General features: G+C 40.5%; 1 protein-coding gene across 10 annotated transcripts in view; it reads left to right on the forward strand.

The window, feature by feature from the left end:
• The window catches only part of LOC117414964 (ELKS/Rab6-interacting/CAST family member 1), a 374494-nt gene that overhangs the window by 323286 nt on the left and 31542 nt on the right, over positions 1-19666 (forward strand). For 7 of the 10 annotated variants that reach the window (XM_059026821.1, XM_059026823.1, XM_059026822.1 and 4 more), the window contains one exon: positions 18597-18782. In XM_059026821.1, the coding sequence (XP_058882804.1) occupies positions 18597-18782 (186 nt within the window). Of the gene's footprint in view, positions 1-18596; positions 18783-19666 lie in introns of those variants that run through there. The other 3 variants (XM_059026828.1, XM_059026829.1, XM_059026830.1) reach the window with 1 other exon arrangement.

Genomic DNA, 19666 nt, shown 5'->3' on the forward strand with positions numbered 1-19666 from the left:
TTTAAACTAGTGAGTATTAAAAACTCACCAGGATGTGATGACTGAAACAGCAAATGATGCATAAAGTTAATCTAAACAAGTCCCCAGGATGTGATGACTAAACAGAAAAATGATACACATTGTACAACAACAAACAAGAAGAATACGTTAGTTACGAAAACTGATATCTCATACATGGACCAAGTTGGTCTTTAAATGCCTCTGGCATGACAATGAGTTGTTTGTATTACCTTTGAATGCAGCAATCATTAAAAATACGAAAAGAAACTAAGATTCAATGGCAGACGTTTAGACTAGGGTTCTTTTCAATACTTCAAGTGAAAGTTTGTCACTGAATTGTAGTTTCTTTTAGTATTTCTAAATTCAGCGCCATTGAGTGCTTAATAGTTAATAGATGATAGCAATCATTAAACGCCATAGTCTTATGTATTTCAACCAACATACAGGCTTATTCTGAGGCCAGCTGGACACTTTGAAATGCTGCTGTGGGTAGACGACAATTCAGCCCAGGGCAATGAAAACGAATGCTGTACTTTCACAGGGACACCCAAGATGTCTTGACAGACTGGTTAGGATTTGCTCTTCCCATTATCGTGCCCCTAGTCCTTAGATACTACATTACCTTTTAATTCCCATATCAAGTGGTTCAGCTTCTCTATAGATCCCTTATCCCAGCGCTGCTTGATCAAGTTCTAACAGAAAGCTTAAACTCCTCGAACTCCCCAGATGACTATCCACAAGTCCTGTCAGACGTTTGTCATCTTTTCCCTGGCGCTACCTGCTAACGATTATCTCTACTCTTGATTTCCACTTTCAACTCAAGTCCCACATTAAACATTCACCTGTCAGGAGAAAACTACAAAGGTCTCATCTAATAAGCGTAATTGTTGCTAATCACGTGTTGCCTGTAAGGTGTCTATGCGTTGGAATGCTGCTCCTGATTACATGTCTCTGTGCCTCAGCCCCTGGCTGGCCTGCTGCACTGTCAGTGCTCATGTAATGTGCTAGTGTAATTTAGAGTTTTGAGTCTGTCCTGCGGCTTCAGTCTGTGATGTCTCTCAAGGCACTTAAGATAAGAAGTGTCCTCTCAATGATCACCCGCCCGGCCGAGTTCAGTAGCGTAACCCCCCTTCTATTTAAACTGCTCCGGAGATGTGGAGATTTGTTTTTTTTGCAGTCGTTTGGATGAAGGGAATTTTACACAGAAACTACAGAACTGTCATTTTTTTTATTACCCTTTTTTATATATAATTGTCTCAATCCTAAAATTCTAACTTATGCAAACATTTTGGCCATAGCTGTACAGAGCATCCTCTATTTGACTATCTGACTTGCACATTAAATACTGACAGCACTGAATTATTAAACGGTCTGTACACAGTATAGTACATGTGCAGTTTACTGAATTTGTGAATTACTGAAAAGTGAAATAAACAAGGAGCACTGTTTAAAGAACACATGTTTCAGCATTAAATGCAACAGAGTGTTATATATATATATATATATATATATATATATATATATATATATATATATATATATATATATAATATATATATATATATATATAAAATATTTAATCTGATCTCATTTTGTTTTTGGAATCTCTCTTACATTCATTAAAATCCAACAACAGAATGACCGGCTGATTTTGCACTCTTCCAAATTCTGCCACATTGCTAGACAGCCTAAATTTGAGATAAGGAAAGCTAATCCCTCGTAATCCACTATTAAGGTTTAAATATACTTTCTTTTCCATATTTGTTAAATAAACAGAATGCTGTTTATAGAATTGCTTCTGTTGTTCTTTCAATCACTGCTTTTTCAGACATCCTAATTAGTGGACTAACTACAGTGCTCCAAAAACGTTTATCCTCCCAATATGAAGAAACATGATGAGGGCATTGCTTCACAGAAGAAACATGATGAGGGCATTGCTTCGCAGAAGAAACATGAGCTGGCATTGCATCGCAGAAGAAACATGAGCTGGCATTGCTTCACAGAAGAAACATGAGATGGGCATTGCTTCACAGAAGAAACATGAGATGGGCATTGCTTCACAGAAGAAACATGAGATGGGCATTGCTTCACAGAAGAAACATGAGATGGCATTGCTTCACAGAAGAAACATGATGAGGGCATTGCTTCGCAGAAGAAACATGAGCTGGCATTGCTTCGCAGAAGAAACATGAGCTGGCATTGCTTCGCAGAAGAAACATGAGATGGGCATTGCTTCACAGAAGAAACATGAGATGGGCATTGCTTCACAGAAGAAACATGAGATGGGCATTGCTTCACAGAAGAAACATGAGATGGCATTGCTTCACAGAAGAAACATGAGATGGGCATTGCTTCACAGAAGAAAAATGAGATGGGCATTGCTTCGCAGAAGAAACATGAGCTGGCATTGCTTCACAGAGGAAACATGAGATGGGCATTGCTTCACAGAAGAAACATGAGATGGGCATTGCTTCACAGAAGAAACATGAGCTGGCATTGCTTCACAGAGGAAACATGAGATGGGCATTGCTTCACAGAAGAAACATGAGATGGCATTGCTTCACAGAAGAAACATGAGATGGGCATTGCTTCACAGAAGAAACATGATGAGGGCATTGCTTCACAGAAGAAACATGAGATGGGCATTGCTTCACAGAAGAAACATGAGATGGCATTGCTTCACAGAAGAAACATGATGAGGGCATTGCTTCACAGAAGAAACATGAGATGGGCATTGCTTCACAGAAGAAACATGAGATGGGCATTGCTTCACAGAAGAAACATGAGATGGGCATTGCTTCACAGAAGAAACATGATGAGGGCATTGCTTCACAGAAGAAACATGAGATGGGCATTGCTTCACAGAAGAAACATGAGATGGGCATTGCTTCACAGAAGAAACATGAGAAGGCATTGCTTCACAGAAGTTCTCGAGGGTCATTGCTTCACAGAAGTTCTCGAGGGTCATTGAGTGTAGGTCCTACCTACTTTTGTACTGATTGGCTTGGCTAATCAAGGCTACTTGGGAATTGTTGCCCAAATTGGATGAAACTTTGCTTAGATATTTTTTACTTCACTGACAACTTCTTGCTCTGTTTTGACAACCCAGTGTTTGTTATGATGTGCTATTCTGCATGCTGTAAGAGGTAGGCCATGCAGAGTTACATTTTCACTATAAATCATATCCTTGCCGGGAGATGTACACAGCCTGCCCACTTTATTAGTAATACCAGGTTTGGCCACACATGCCTCTTTTCCACTGTACAACCGATCCACGCCAGGGACGTACCGAGCCCTTACGATGTGGTTAAGGGGAGCCTGAGTTGTTTTTCCACTGCCGAGCTGTGCTACTGACGTCGGACGCAACGAAAGACAGTTGTTATTCATTAACTCAGTTTGCCAAAAGATGCGCAAACAAATGGTGTTAAAAAATTAATAGACCAGGGGTTCCCGAGTGGTGCATCCAGTGAAAGGACGTCGGCGGTTCGAGTCCAGGCTATTCCTTTGCCGACCGAGGATGGGAGCTCCTAGGGGGCGGTGCACAATTGGCCGAGTGCCGTCCGGGAGGAGGGAGGGTTAGGTCAGCCAGGGTGTCCTCGGCTCACCGCGCACCAGCGACCCCTGTGGTCTGGCCGGGCGCCTGCGGACTTGCCTGCAAACTGCCCTGGGCTGTATTGTCCTCCGACGCTGTAGCTCTGGGTGGCTGCATGGTGAGTCTGCAGTGTGTAAAAAAGCAGGCGGCTAACGGCACACGCTTTGGAGGACGCTGTGGTGGAAGGTGTCTTGAAGGATGTTCATATTTCAGACAACTAGAAGGGAGGGGAGTTAGGCAGAGGAGTGTATGTTTTATGTCTATGTTTTATTGAATGAAAGGCTTTTATTAGTGTTTATTCATCCTTGTAGTACTCTTAAGTGGCAGGTCTGATTAGTACTGTGATACTAGAGGAAACTGGATGGATCTGGGTGGATGGGAGGTGTTAGGCTTGCCAACTCTGGCTGCTAAGCTCTAAAACTAAATAGAATCTTTAACTGTGCTGGGGTGGAAATCGGAAGCTGGGGGTTTTAGCTCTGGCACTCACTCACTTATGGCATCTGCTCAATGCAAACAAAGCTATCCTGGTCTTTTAATGAGGCAGGGTGTTGTGTCTTTACTGCCGATTTATGTCTCTGAAACGTCCGTCATATTAGGTTCTCTTAGGATGTCTGTCATTGCATACCCAAAACCCAAATACCCTTTGTTTCCGGATCATTTCAAACTGTGCTCAACCTGTTCTGCTCTGAAAGCCTTCATGGTCAAGTCATATCCTAAGAAAAAGGCAAAAGATACCTGATTTCTGCTGCCCCCCTTTGTCAGCTAATAGAGTGAAATGTTTCAAAACAGGATGACAGAGAGGTGGGCCGACGATGCACTGGTGTCAATGGCTTTACTTAGTTAATCTAAACAGCAGTAGATATGCCATTTAAATAATATTTCAATTTTACTTTGGTGTATGTAGTTTTACAAAAATACACCACAGACTTACATACCTAATCTTGGTACTCAGAGGGCTATATGTTAATTATTTAAGCAGTCAGTATTTAGAACGGCCACCAAATGAGTCTCATACCTAAATACATTTGCATTTGTTTCCAGTCGAGATGGAATTCATCTTATCTTATATATACAGTTTGGTGTGTTTTGTTTGTTTTAACACATATAGAATATCTTTTATGGTCTTATAACATTGATTGAGGGTGGAAGTGAACCCTTATCTTACTTGTAACACCCTATAGTATATGTTTTTTATAATACTGTCAATAGTAAAATAAGAATAGCTGATCTTAGCAACGTCATTTCCATCTGCTATGAGCCTAATACCAACTATCTGATATATAGAGAATAACATATCTGGTGCTATACAATACATTATTATTATTATTATTATTATTATTATTATTATTATTATTATTATTTGTTTATTTAGCAGACATCTTTATCCAAGGCGACTTACAGAGACTAGGGTGTGTGAACTATGCATCAGCTGCACAGTCACTTACAATTACGTCTCACCCGAAAGACGGAGCACAAGTAGGTTAAGTGACTTGCTCAGGGTCACACAATGAGTCAGTGGCTGAGGTGGGATTTGAAACGGGGACCTCCTGGTTACAAGCCAGTGCATGTATAATACATGCTTATCATAGCTTTGCTACAAGTGGGCTTACTGGCCACCCTTAAGTGGGTGGAAATCAGCATGTATCTTACACAGCACGCTATACTAGACAATACAACATGAATTAAACAGTATAGCTAATTGTGAGGGAATTTCCATCGGATACAAACTATCTGAAAGGAAGACATTTCAGGCACTAATAACCACAACAACAATACTAATCTCTTCAGTCATGGTCTAAATTGCATGTCGTATTTTACAATATAAAATCCAAGGAGGCGCTTGTAACCGTCCATTAATCGTTTTCTTAAGAAATAACTTTGGCAAACCATTAAAGTAATTTTATCCAGGAATTTAAAGTAATCATTTATTCAGTTAATCAGTGGTGCTTAAAAGCAGCCCTGAGATATGTGGTCGTTCTACCAGGTACCGGGTGGTAGCTTTGACTTCAACTTCAACTTCACATCCTGTAATGGGTTCCCTGGCTGGAGAGAGAGGAGTTTCTGTTTATTTATTTGAATTTATTTGCTGAAAGCCATGAGGATCAGGGGGTCATATTAATCTTGCAGTTATTACTTTCTTACATTTTTCTTCCAAGGATATTTTTTCCCCTAATGACGTGCTTATTAGATGAGAGGTGGGAGAAAAACTGTTGAGCTTTATCATACTGTAGGATTTCTCTCTTGGATGAATCTAGACCTGTGGATTGATAGACTGTGTTGTGAGTCTTGCCCACTATTGGTGGTTATTCATGGGTCCTGATCCAGCTGGTTATAGCATTTGGCATCTCCACGCAGTTCATTTATGTATAACTACCCCAAAGGAAGGCAGATAGCTGAAACATTTGTCTTCTGGCTTTAGAAATTTATTTTAATGTTTTTTATTTTGTTTACCCTGCTGGGGATATATTGGCGAGGCCTGTACGTACACTTGGGTTCTAGAGCCCTTACCTGGTAAAGGCAGAACCGTGTGGTGTGCAGGTGAGCCATACAGTCTGGGGAGTGCTGGGGAGTTGTGCGAGCTTCACTGGGGTTTCCAGGGGACGTTGTGTCAGCTGTGCTGTTCCTTCAGTCAGGACTGCTGCAACAGCACCTGCTGGCCAGGCACCCTGTGAGCTCAAAGAGTGTACCTACAGGTATGTCACTGTCACAAAGACGGTCGGAGTGGGTGGCGTCAGACCAGAAAGGAATACACAGACAGACAGTGGTGATGAGAAGCTGAGTGCAAATGGTAGCACTCAGCGTTTATTAACAAAGTAAAGGTTTAAACAGAACACAAAACAGGACACGGCACTTTACGCCAAAATAAAACAGACAAACAAAACGCACTAACACTTAACAAACGGTGCACAAACAAACAAACACGGTGAGTACAACACTTATATTTACGTTTTTATTTATTTTAACTCCCCTCTCTCTCTCCCGTTCTCCACTCTCGAACACCCAACCCCGAGTGGGTCAAACGTGCATCTATATATACTGTTGTGCTGGGATTCAATTACTAATTAATTATTCACTTGAATCCCAGCACGTGAATTAATTCTGTGCAACCCCGTGCTCACATACTATACTTTAAATGCACGTGAAGTGATCCCGTGCCTAAATATAATTATACAATTTAAATACTCGTGCTGCACACACCCATTTATATCCTGTGTACCAATGACTATACACCAACATTAACACACGCAAGATACAACATATAACACAGAAAATACACACAGGGGCGGGCACTTCGTCACAGTCACCTACAAATATCTACCTAGACAATTGTGAAACCTTCTAAGACATTCTTTAGATTCTTTAAAGTATGAGAATCTGGGTATAAATGGGGGTGTCTGTCTATGTGTGTGGAGGTAAGTCACTTTTGATTTGCAGCGGGAGATGTATGTTGTGCATTGTGCCTTTTGTAATTAAAAAATACATATAAAAGCTTTAGTTGGATTTATTTATTTATATACTGAAGTTCTCCAGCAAAGATGTAGATTTTCGTTCTGGTTCTAAGACTTTCACCTGGGCTCATAAGAGTAACCAAGGCCGATAGGTGTTGCAGTCACCATTCGTCTCAAGAATTTCCAACTTATAACCCGACTTGGTGAGTTTTCCCTACGCAGGAAATCACGCCAGTGTGTGCACACAGTAGGATTATCATCATTGATCTCTCATTAGTCAGAAGGTGAGTGATTTTGGTGTTTTAGAGGATCAGTAAGTATTTCAGGCACCGTTATGAAGTTCAGCAAGTCATTCACAAGCAACAGTCACAAGCTTTGATAAAAACAGCCAAACATCCAGACAAGAAATTGTATAAAAACAGTGCGTGCACTGACATAAGTAATTACATATGAAGTTAAACTGGACTGTAACTACATAATATTTACTTTAAAGACTGCCTAACTGAAGTATCCCCAAACCCAGAAGTTCAGTGACTGTGTGAAGCTAAGTGAATGCAGGCCCATGTGTGTAGCAGGAGAGATAGAGGAGTGAAGTTCTTGGCTGGAGTGTGTTACCCAAATGAAAGTTACATGGAGCAGTGACGGGAAGAATTTGGAGAGGAACAAACAGATGGGGCTTGACTGACAGAGGGCATGCACGACATGCTGGCAGCTTGGGTTGCCAGCCCTGTCCTTTTCATGGAATCGACTTCCAAATAACATGCACTGGGCTGTATTCACGAAACAATTATCACAGTGTTAAAGGCAGAATAAATAGGGTGTGCAAAATGACATATTCACGTATTATGCCTGTTTTATTTTATATATATATAAAAAATAAAATATATATATATATATATATTGGTTCATAGTAATATTTTCTTTAATAAAAACCATTCAAGAAGCTTTTGGTTAGTTCCCTACAAGGGCTTTTTCCATCATCGGTGCAAGACTGAAGTTAAGAGTGATGCTAATTTGATTATCAGTCTCACTGTCAACGCTTGTGCAAGCTTCTCTGTAATAAATACATCATATCCTCCTTGCATCTCATTAGCAGCAGCAGTGAACTCAAGCAGCCCATCACAACGCGATGGTCAGCAGGGAAGCTCGCACAGGAGTGCATGGGGAGAATAACAGTCCAATTATCATCACTGTATTATTTTTAGTCTCACATTGAGAAAGCAAAAACCAGTCAAGCAATGGCAATTTTAAACCAGAGTGTTGCCTCACAGTCCAATAACTTGATCAAACTTTAAATACACCATTCTTTACCCTACTGATAACATGAATGCCAACAGGAAAACAGAAAAAATTAGGTTTAAAAAAATTGAGCATAGTTTTTTTTTTATCTTATGTGAACATTAACCTGTATTAGATTTATGTAAATCTAAAAGGCAAGCTGTAGATATTTTCTCAGTTAGAAAAAAGTTTTCAGTCGAATTCCGAACAGCTTTTTAAACGGTTTCTTCACATACAGCGTTATAGCAAAATTGCTTTAATATCTTTATACACCGTTTCTGACGCGTCCCGTGCGTGCAAAGACTGAACAAGTGAGCACTGTTAAATAGACGGTAGCCCAGCGAGGTGTACAAAGATAATTCAGTCCTGTTTGGATAAATCCCTGTGGTTTACACCGGTGCGTTATTTTTGCAGGACCAACAGCAAGCGTTGAGTGTCCATGTCATTGTTGCTGTCTCGCCAGCACCAGAAGGGGGCACCAGTAGGTAGCGGTGGGGACCCCCAGGTTTGGGAAAAGGGATAACACTGGAGTAGAATGGGCAAGAAATACTAAACCCTTGAGAAGGATCTTTTTGTAGGTTTCCCAGAGGCTGGCTTGTACACAAAGTAAAATATTGTAGCCTCCATTTGGAGAGAGGGTCTCAGACTGCAAGCATCTGGTATAGCTGAGCTGTAGGGTCCCAGGGGAGCGCTGTGCAATTTATTTCACTGCAGCCACAGACAGAGCTGCTATTAGGTAGACTGACAGCACTTAACCTCCTAAAGGCACCCTGTCAGGCTAAGAGAACAGTCCCGGGCCTTTTCAGCAACAGACTCCGGGCCATGACTCCCAGTGGAGCAAAGCCTCGAGAGGGAGTTACTAAATCTCGAGGTCAAGAGCTTCACTGTTTTTCGATTTAGTATTGTTACTGTTCTAGTGTTGTTGTTAATAATTGCTACAAAATAAACAGGAGGGAATCCAGCCTGTTGTTCTTATTACTTGTGTCCTTCATTGGCCGCATGTGCTCCAGTACTGTGGAAGCATTTAAAAATGTATCTATTTTCATCTGTCCGTTTTCTAATTCCGCTGCTGTCTTTTTTGACCAGTGGTTTCCAGCCTGGCCAGTTGTCTCTGACTACTACCAGCATGGGACCAAAACCAGATGTATTAATAATACAAACTGTGTACATTCTGGTGTGTTGGATATTATTAAGAAAGGGTCTAGATTTATCGAGGACTGCAATTTGCTCCAAGTTTAAGTAAGTCCAAGTGGTTAATCTTACTAAATGAAATACCTCTATTTTGGGAGCTCTGCTCTGTTTGTTTGGTTGTATTCAGGGAATTGTTAAAAGCGTTAGTGCCGCAAGATACATAGCACTGTAATGTGATCACACAGCAAAAAATCTGTGGCGGAGAAATGGAGCAAAGATGTAAAAGAAAAAAAACACTGCGGTGAAATAGTATTCTGAAGACATGTCTTGCGCAGTTATAGAGCGCATTTATTTTCACGAGGACTATAGCAATTTATTTTCATGGCAATTTACAAGTGAAAATATTTCCGTACAGTATATGGAGAGCAGCATAACAGGAGCACCACTTCTGTATGTGTATGTCTGTCCTTCCGTTCCCTGGTTGTTGCTAGTGCTGTATGTGCGTGCGTGTATCATGTGCAACTGTAAACGAGTTAACTGCTGTGTAAACTTGACACAATGTATTTGCTTTGTTTCCGTGATTGAAATAAGTCAGTACTATCGGTAGACCTGAAACAAGATAAGGGTTTGGTTTCCTGATAAAGTACAAGCGTAACTAGTTTGAAACATTATAACAAATTAGAAAATGGATCGGAGATTTCCTTTAACTTGATTGATCAATACAAGGGCTTATATCTCTGATAAAGGACCTTGAATGTTATCTTTCACACAGTCTGATTAGTTTCAGCAACTTTATTTAAGCATATCACAGTAACAACACAGGCACGTTGCATCTCTTCTAAAGCCAGGAGAAGGAGGCTTTGACTTAATGAACACACACTGTGAACAAGTAACTGAACAAACAGCACGATCAGGATTAACGCATACTGCAAATAACTAGATTCTTTTTAATTACTAAAACTTTATTTTATGTATTTTGCTAATAAATGTTAGGACCTAACGGTATCTTAAATACTGAAACATACACAAATACACGAACATGCACTCAAATCAAAATAAAACTAATAATGAGTTAGCTGTAATTTTATTCTTTACATGTTTTACAAACATTTCACAAACCGGTTGGGCTCTGGGAAATGTTCCATGAGCATTTAAGCCCTGGTTCTATGGAAACTCTAGTACATTACTGTGGCAAAGTGCCCCGCCCCTGTGTGCATTTGTGTGATCTGTGTTGTATGTTGCGTGCGTGTGTTAATGTTGGTGTATAGATTGGTACACGGGATATAAACGGGTCTGTGTTTCACGTGTGTTTAAAAAGTGTAGATTTGTATTTAGGCACGAGGAGAGCACAAATCACTTCACGTGCTGGTTAAATGTAATATGTGAGCACGGGGTTGCACAGAATTAATTCACGTGCTGGGATTCAAGTGAATAATTAATTAGTAATTGAATCCCAGCACAACAGTATATATAGACACGTAGCACTCAGTCGGGGGTTGGGTGTTCGGTGAGTGGAGAACGGGAGAGAGAAGGAGAAATAAAGTAAAAGAACGTAACGTAAAAATAGTGTTTTCACTCACCGTGTTTGTTTGTTTGTCTGTGCATCCACCGTTTGTGTGTTAGTACGTTTTGTTTGTCCTTTTATTTTGGCGTGTAGTGCCGTGTCCAGTGTTTTTGTCTGTTCCAACCTTTTATTTTCTGTTCTGTTTATTAAATGCTGAACGCGATCACGCGTTCAGCCTCACCAAAACCCCATCTCTCTGTCGTTTGTGTTCCTGTCTCTGGTCTGACGCCACCCACTCCGGCCGTCTTTGTGACAATTACATTACAAGCTCAGAGGGAACATGATGCAGCTCTTCATGTCCCACTAGAAAATGTATCAGCTGCTGCTACTGGTAGACAGGTCATGGAGGGTAGGAAGTATTTTACACGTTATGTCAATACCATGAAATAATGTACCTTGTATAATTATTATAAATAATAAATGTATTGCCCTATGTCCCTCTACCTCATCTATTAATATAGCAGTCTCCTGTGTTGCGAAGCATGGTTTATGTTTTCTCATGGCGAGTGACCTGTCACTTGCTGTTCTGACTTGCGCTGCTTGTTCTTGCTCGGTGCTGCTGCCGCTCTATATGATCGCCACTTCTTCATTCAAAACGGAGCCTTGCAGTGACTCAATCGCATTCTGTCACTTAAAGGGATTGTTGCCTGGCCCTGATTGGATAGCAGATTCCCCAACCTACTCAGCATTGATTGGCTGGACGCTGTCATTGCGCCACTAAACACGCTTGTGCTTGGTTTTTATTTTGATCAGAATCGCACTTTTGGAGAATCCACTTTAACCACTGCATTTGCGATTGCACTAATTTCATCAGAATAGAGCCCATAATGTACAGTACTGCCCATTAGTCCAACAAGAATGAAATTATAACTACTTTAGCAAAAACATGAATTCTGTAATTACAGTAAAAACAGTTATTCATAAATATCATCATCACAATGTTATTGAATATCAACTATTAAGTGTATTATAGTTCTGCATTGTTTTTAGGGGGGGGTGGGGTAGACTGGGCAATGAAAGCTGCACCCTGTCGGTTTACATTCCTAAAACGGAAACATTTTGGGCACCGCTGTCCTTGTGAGATGGCTTGATCATTACAATAGTGTGCATATATTTAAAGAGAAGACAATTAGCTATTCAGGGATACCGTTGTGCTTAAGTAAGGGGTCTGAGTGGGATCAAATGGGCAATAAATGTACCAATCCCAGTCATTTTATTTCAAGCCTGGCCTCTAACTTACAAGGCAGAAGATACTAAAAAGGTTGGGTGAAATAAAAAGTCATTAGCCTTATGAAATGTGTGTGTGAGCGTGTGCGTGTGTGTGTACGCAGGGCAGTAATAGCTGTCCATCTGACCCCTGGAGCTCTGTTTGCTCCTGGCTGCTCTACTCGGGTTACAGTGACAGTGTACTGACAGCTACTCTCAGGACTGAAAAGTGATCCGCGCTGAGCACAGCGCACCCACAATTCCTCCTTCATTCTAGGAGACAGAATTTGTTCTCGATTCAGGGCCTTCAGTTTGAACCCTCCATTCCCTGCCCCTGCCCCTGCCCCTGCCCCTGCCCGTGCCCGTGCTCCACCCAGGCATGCACGCTGGATGAGGATGTTTTGTTTTCTGCTTCCAGCTTCAATCCAAGTTTGTGGCAAACTAGATGTTGGATCTCCACTGCACACTAACACATCTTGCAATAAGGAGGTATATAAGCGTGTACTGTCCCATGTGTGTTTTGGAACGTTATGCATAGTGGTTTATTCTTTAGTCATTACTATACCACTTTATACTCAATATTCTAACTATGCAAAACGGTTTGTTGTTATTGCTTGTTCTTTCAGAAGAGAGGAACAAATTCAGATCATTTTGGTGTGATAGAACATCCTAATATTCTTCCCCTAATAGTCCTACCATTGAAGTCTTACATTTCTTTAAAAATGAAATACTAGACATCAGAAATGAGATTCCACAGACCCAATCGTCAGATTTGACCCAAAATGTTTCCCTGCCATTTCTCAAATATATCTCCCCTGTTCCTGCCTTCTACTGAAGTAGAAGGGTACGGAAGTTGTGTAAATTTACTCTCCTCGCATCACAGGAAAAACATCACAAAAAAAAAAATCCAAAACCCCAACTTTGGCATTCCCAACCCAGAGAGCCTTTCCCCACACTAATCAAGGAAAAAGCAGTTTTCTGATAGGAGAGAATTACAGCAGCTTATATTAGCAGCGTAGTTACCCAACACTCTGGAATCTGAGTGGATATCTTTACCTGTCACGGCCGGATTCACAGTGCTGATGCGTCCTTCCCTGATGACAGATTCCTCCCCCCAGGGATATCGTATCACTGCTGATTAACTGGTTATACCCTGTTGAGTTGATCGGCCGCCCTTGGCATTAGGAAGCTATCTCTATGAGGTCATGCGCAGCTCTTGTTTTAGGAGCCCTGCGGCAGTGGCGGCTGCAGTTGTTTATGGTCAGCGGTAGCTTCCGCCAAAAGACGCCGTAGACAGTTCCTGTTAAGAAGAGATGATAAGAGGATGGCCGCTCAACATGAGGAAGATTAGCAGTTTGATATGGAGGGAATGTTGACAACTCGGTGGACAGAGCGCTAATCTGTTTTATAAATCCAACATGGACATGCTTTGTCTGCCAGCACCCTGCCATGAGGTTTGCAGGCCCTGTCTTTCAGCTGAGGTTTAAAACCAAGATCCCAATATCTTTACATGTGTGATTGAGCTCTGGCTGGTAAATGAAAGACCAAAATGAGGACATCAACCTTGACTTTCCCAACCTGACCTTCTTTGACAACATCATCCCTCTTGTGTAGTTTGTGGAGACCATAATGGTGATTTAGTGAATTAAATCTAGACTGTAAAGAAGGTTAGAGCTATTCAGAATGACGAAGTGGTTAAACAAGTTTTATATTCTGGATAAAGCTGCCCAGTTGCAAGAAACAAAATGTTTGCACAATCATATAGTTAGGGCTTCTGTATTAAAAGTAGATCTAGGTTATGGATTAAGTAGCGTCAATGTAAATGGTTTATGAGAAGTAAATCTGAAATCTGTTACCCAGGATGTTACACATCCCCCAAAATGTCCACAGCTGTTGGCTTTGATCAGAGCAGCCCCCATTTTATAAATTAAAATATGTCCACAGGCCAAGAATCCTCCTTCCTCCTCTTGCCTTTGTTTTTGTTCCCTTGATTGAAACCGTACTGAAAGTTTGTGTAATCACCATACTTTTGGAACCATCATTTAGGCTTTCAAAGCCAAAAAAACGTCTACCGTCTAAATAACAGGCAGCAGACCCAGGGAGACCAGTCTGTGTGGTGTTCAGAAGGAATCAAGGACTTCAGGAGTTTTTGACCCTTCCCCTTCCAAACCATACCAGCAGCCCATGGTAATGAAAGCCAGAGCAATGCATCTCAATGGTAAGAAGCAGTCGTCTAGTTGTATGGTTCATTATTGCCTATTGTAGTTAACTCCCAAACAGGATTGTTGCAAAGCAACATTTGATCACCGATGGTAAGCGTGGCAGAGCCTGGACAGTACTTGGGTAGGTGTGCTCTTAAAGTCCTGCAGTTTATGAAGTGCTGTTGGTGTTCTGCCTGATTCACTTGACAACCAATGAATTCACTTTGGGAAGGATGTATAGAGTGGGGGGTGGGCATTTTAAAAGCCCAATAGCTGTGCTTTGTGCTGAACAGCACCCCTAGGAGTACAGATATTGACCCATATTTGAACACCCTGTGGTAGATGTCGCTTTCGTATTTTGACCCCATTATTCTTTTACGGTAGTATACAGTAATTCAGGTTTTGCGAGTTTAGTGCTGATTGTAATCAGCGTCATAGTAAAAATGCCTTTTCTATACGTTTTATATGTCTGTTTTATCGCAAGCTAATGATACATGTATTAATTGTAATGGAATTATAATACTGAAATGTGGTTTCTACAGCTGCGATCAGCCTGCATTTCATTACAATTTGATGGCTCAGATTATAGGACAGTTTGGATTAGCGAGAATCTGCCGTATTGTTTTATTGCATGCGCCTTAAACTGGGATATGTACAGTAACTGAAAGGGTGTTTTCAACGCTGCTTAATATTAGGGGAGGTGGAGAGTCAAGGCCCATGAGTTGTACTACAGTAAAGACTTGAAATCAAGGTTGCATGCAGTCTTTTGAAGGAGAGCTAAATGTTGCCCTGGTGTCATGGAAAACTCCTCCAAATCCCCTGACCTTCATTATCTTCGTACACAACATCTATTAGTCAACAAACACAGGGCTCAGTAGTAGATTAGTCTAAGGGGTTCTTGTAACACTAACCCTAAAAACCAGCTTCTTTACAGACAGCTCGGCAGCGCATCTGTTCACTTCGGAAACCCAGTCTGGGTCCTTTTTCTTTAGTTTGGCTGCTCCGCTGAGCTGCTCCCCAATAGTTAAGGAGCTCTAACTGAGGAGGGTGAGTTTTTATATAGCTGCCTCGCCAGGGGAGGATTAGGTATCGGTGTATAAAATAATAACTCTGCAGGAACCCTGTTGACTTTGAGATTTGCACCCTCCGCTGCGGCTAATGAGGGAGAGGCGTTTCCGCTGCAGCTCACCGGTATGGCAGGCGTGCCAGTCTGATGAGAGGGGCAGGGGAGAGTGCGGAGCTGTGCACGGGAACAAGGGCTTGGGTCGGCCTGCTCTGCCACCAGTAAGTGGTGGGAAGTGAACTGTATTTCCGTATGAACTTGAGCACTCGTTCCTTTGAAATTCCAAGGAAGCAATCATTCATTCAAGTTAAATTCCCCTTCGTATTCGTATCACACCCCCTGAGTCAGACTGACCTTCCACAAGTGGAGATGACCTTCCACAATGATTTAATTGATTGATTGGTTTAAGTTACTATTTTTACGAATCATTTTTTAATAGAAATGATTTGCTACAACTGTGGCACAGGATACCAAGTACAGTACCGGTGCTAAGATAATGGATTTCATAAGATTGCCGTTTTTATTTTGTATCTTTTGGTATTAACTAGGGTTACAAACCATCAATAACGCTGAGGTTTCTTTGGCTTTAAGAGAAATACAGATGTGCTGGACAGATGCAAATTTCCTGTGAGGGACAACTGGGGGGTACCCTCTGTCTCTGTCTCTCTCTCTATGCATTTCTCTCCTGCTCTCTGTCATTGGTGTTAAAAACTGCAATCAAGCCCTAAATGAAAACCATTTGGAGAGGGAGGGGAGCGAGCCCTGCAGTAATGAGTGCAGGTCTCTCTGTTATAGATACCTCAGCATTGTCTGCAGAGGGGCTGCGCTGTGCCTAATTGATTCCAGAGCACCGGCTTTGGCTCCTGATAGGAGAAATTCTTCCCAAGCCCACTCTGGAATTCCCTCTTCCCGAGATACACCCAGAGGCTTGTAAACCCTGTATGCCAACATCAACAGAATAACATTCTCCCCATGAAAAAAAAAACAAAAAACCATGTAATAATAATTACTAAAGTGTGCAGACGCAAATGTTACATTTGTGTCAGCTGCTAAGACCCGGTAAACTGACTCTCGGGGTTTTTAATAGATATTTTACTGGGTGGAAGCATTCTAAAATGTAATATTTCCCTAGTAAGTGATCGCTTCTTTAGCTGTCTCACTTTTATAGATTCACTCACAGCTCAGTCAATGTGTATTTAGGGTATTTGATACTAACAGCCTAGGATTTTACATGCTGTAAATTAATTTGTTGGATGCTGTAGACTTGGATAGGTATTTGTAAAATATATTTGTATTACCTAAAAAACTGTGAAAAAAATATTTACGAAAGGGAAAGTAACTTGGAAGAGAGGGGAGATTTGGTTCTGTTTAACAAGAAAAACAAAGTCAAAGGTTGGAATTTTGCCTAAAATAAAATAGTTACTATGCAAGTTGTTTTACCTTTAATGGAACTACAATAGGGTATTTTTGCAGAAATTAACTTAGCTTATTTTTTCCATTTGTATTGAATCCTGTTGTGACCCACTCATTTCACTCATTTTAAAGTTTTATGTATTTTATGTATAATCTATTCATGCATGGTGACCTCATATGTATACAAAAACTCTCTTCTAGTCTTTATATGGGGACATGTGGAAGAAACAAATGCATGGTGTCTTAATATGAGGTTGATATTTTTCCCCATATAAAGCAAAGGAAAAAAGTGTTAATTTTTTTCTTTTTTCAAAAACAAATATTTCTTATGTCAGAAACTGCTTTTTCATGCATGAAAAGGTTAACCAGTTTCATCTTTTAATACTGATCACATATCATAAGACTTGCAGTAACAACATACTGTTTGTTTAAAAATGTATGCAGAGTAGAAAAGAAATTAGAAAAATGTTTGCATAGGGTTCGGGAAAAACTAAAAGTCATTTCTGCAGATATACCTAAGGCAGTTCCATTACAGGTAAATGAACATCTTATCAGGAAGATTCCCGTCTCTTTCAGTGGCTCCCTAGAAAGATTTACTTTTCTATCATTTTGGTAAATATTATTTTAATGGTGAAACTTGCTTAGTAAACTACCGTCAGTATTTGAAGTTTCTTAAAATACAGCACATTGTTTGTTTGGTAAGAAGCACACCGTATGTTCTTTGTTGCTGGTCCCTGGTAACTAAACTTGGGTGGATGCTGAATATGTTTTGTGGAATTCCATAGTGAGGCGTATGTGTTCTGCAGTAGACATCCGAGCTAGGAGAATCTGCTGCGGATTTGTTCAGGTCACCCCAAATCTGATCAGGTTTCGTACTGCACAAAACAATAGGATCAGTGAACATAGCTGTAGAATTATTGTCTTCAGCACAGTATGCAAGATATGAAGCACACATTCCCTGTAATAGTGACCTGGTTTGCAGGAAAGCTAACTTTCTGTAATGGGGTTTGCTGAGGTTCCTGGGCCGGTGGTCTCATTTCAGCGCTGTCACTTAGGTTATTCTCATTTTCATTTGCTCACAGGTTATTCTCCCCTCTCCCCTTTCATTTGCCAGTCTTCATTTTGGTGGGGAGACCTTTATTCCTTTTATTTCGCACCTGTAAAACCGTGGCTTTTTTAAAGTTTTTAAGCTGTGAAATAGAAAATTAACTGTTCGTCCCAAGCACACTCCTGTTTCGGCAAGCTGGACTCACAGGAAGTGCCCTTTGGTAATGTTACGTGTTAATCTTGACCACATCCCTATAGAGAATCATTACTAAGTCAAAGCTATTCAACCAAACCAACCAGGCCCTAAAAATAAGCTTGATTTGATTAAGGCACTTTCTATGATATCTTTTTCATGGATTAAAATTGTACATGTATTCGAATTATGATCTGCTTCAAAAAAACGTGCCATACGCAACTACAGTGGCCAAACGTTTGGATTTTGGATCGCTCTGCAAGAAACCATCACAGATTGTTTGTAATTTGCTTTTTAAACATGCAAATCATGTCATAGATCCCAATGGAGGTGACTTAGCAGACATGTAAGACGTGCAAAGCCCAAAAATAAGTGATTCCTCTTGATTTATTTAAAATCCATACCCAGGATTTTTTCTAAGTTCTGTTCCTTCTCCCTCTCCCCTTCCCCCTTGTGTAGATTATCCCCCCTCTTTTAGACCTCAACCAGAACCGCAGCAAACTGAAGCTGTACATTGGACACCTGACCGCACTTTGCCAAGACCGGGACCCCCAGATTCTCCAAGGGATAGCGCCACCCACTTCATATCACCACGACGACCGAGCAGCTTGGGAGGAGGAGCTGCAGAAGATGAGCTTGGAGCAGGTGAGCCCTTCTCATCACCATGGTTACTATCGGAGAGTTTTGTTTATTAATAGACCTGTCTCAGTTTGTAACACAAACACAAAGCTTTTTCTCTAGAGCAAAGTTTACATCTATTTTCAAAAATGAATGTTAAAAAAATGGTTTGATTCAAAATGTTTATTTTCCTTTAGAAAAAGAATCACTGTAGGAAAAGTTCTGGTGCAGTAACATTTATACCACTCGCAATATCATTGTGTAGTGTTTCATAGAAATATGAAATAAGGAAAGAAACCTGTCACAAAATTGCATTTATTTCAAACCCCACATAGAAAAGAAATGAATCACTGTTGTTGCAAGAACACATACATAACTCATATGTTTTACAGTAAGGACCACTCAGAAGGTTTTTGGCAGTCCTATATAGTCTTCTATAGTATAGTGTCTTCTCATGTGCGTTACTCACGAATAACTGGTTGGCTACAAAACAAATATCCGTTTTAACAAAAATGTATCCAATGTTGTCCAAAACTGGACCACATCTTGACTCCAGGAATCTCTCTTTCAAATCGACTTTATTTGTCTTGTTTAAAAGAAAAATTATAAATTATCTTAAAGAACAGCCTTTTATTCAGTTTGTTACACCTGTAGGTCGGTGTTATTATTTTTGCTCCCATAAAAACTTTAAAGCAAAAAATGTTATAACAAATTAATTAATTGTAGCTTTTCATAACATCTTTTTAGTAGAATAATTTGCTGTCTAAATTCTTTTAGAGGACAGGGTACTATATTTGCCAGAGAATACACATGTATGTTTTACTATATACTACAAGAAACACCTTATTGTAAAACTATTGCTTCAATGTTATTAATATTGAAACTGAGAAAAATACATCAAAGTTAAATAC

Source organism: Acipenser ruthenus, chromosome 7, assembly GCF_902713425.1.
Source record: "Acipenser ruthenus chromosome 7, fAciRut3.2 maternal haplotype, whole genome shotgun sequence".
NCBI lineage: Eukaryota > Metazoa > Chordata > Actinopteri > Acipenseriformes > Acipenseridae > Acipenser > Acipenser ruthenus.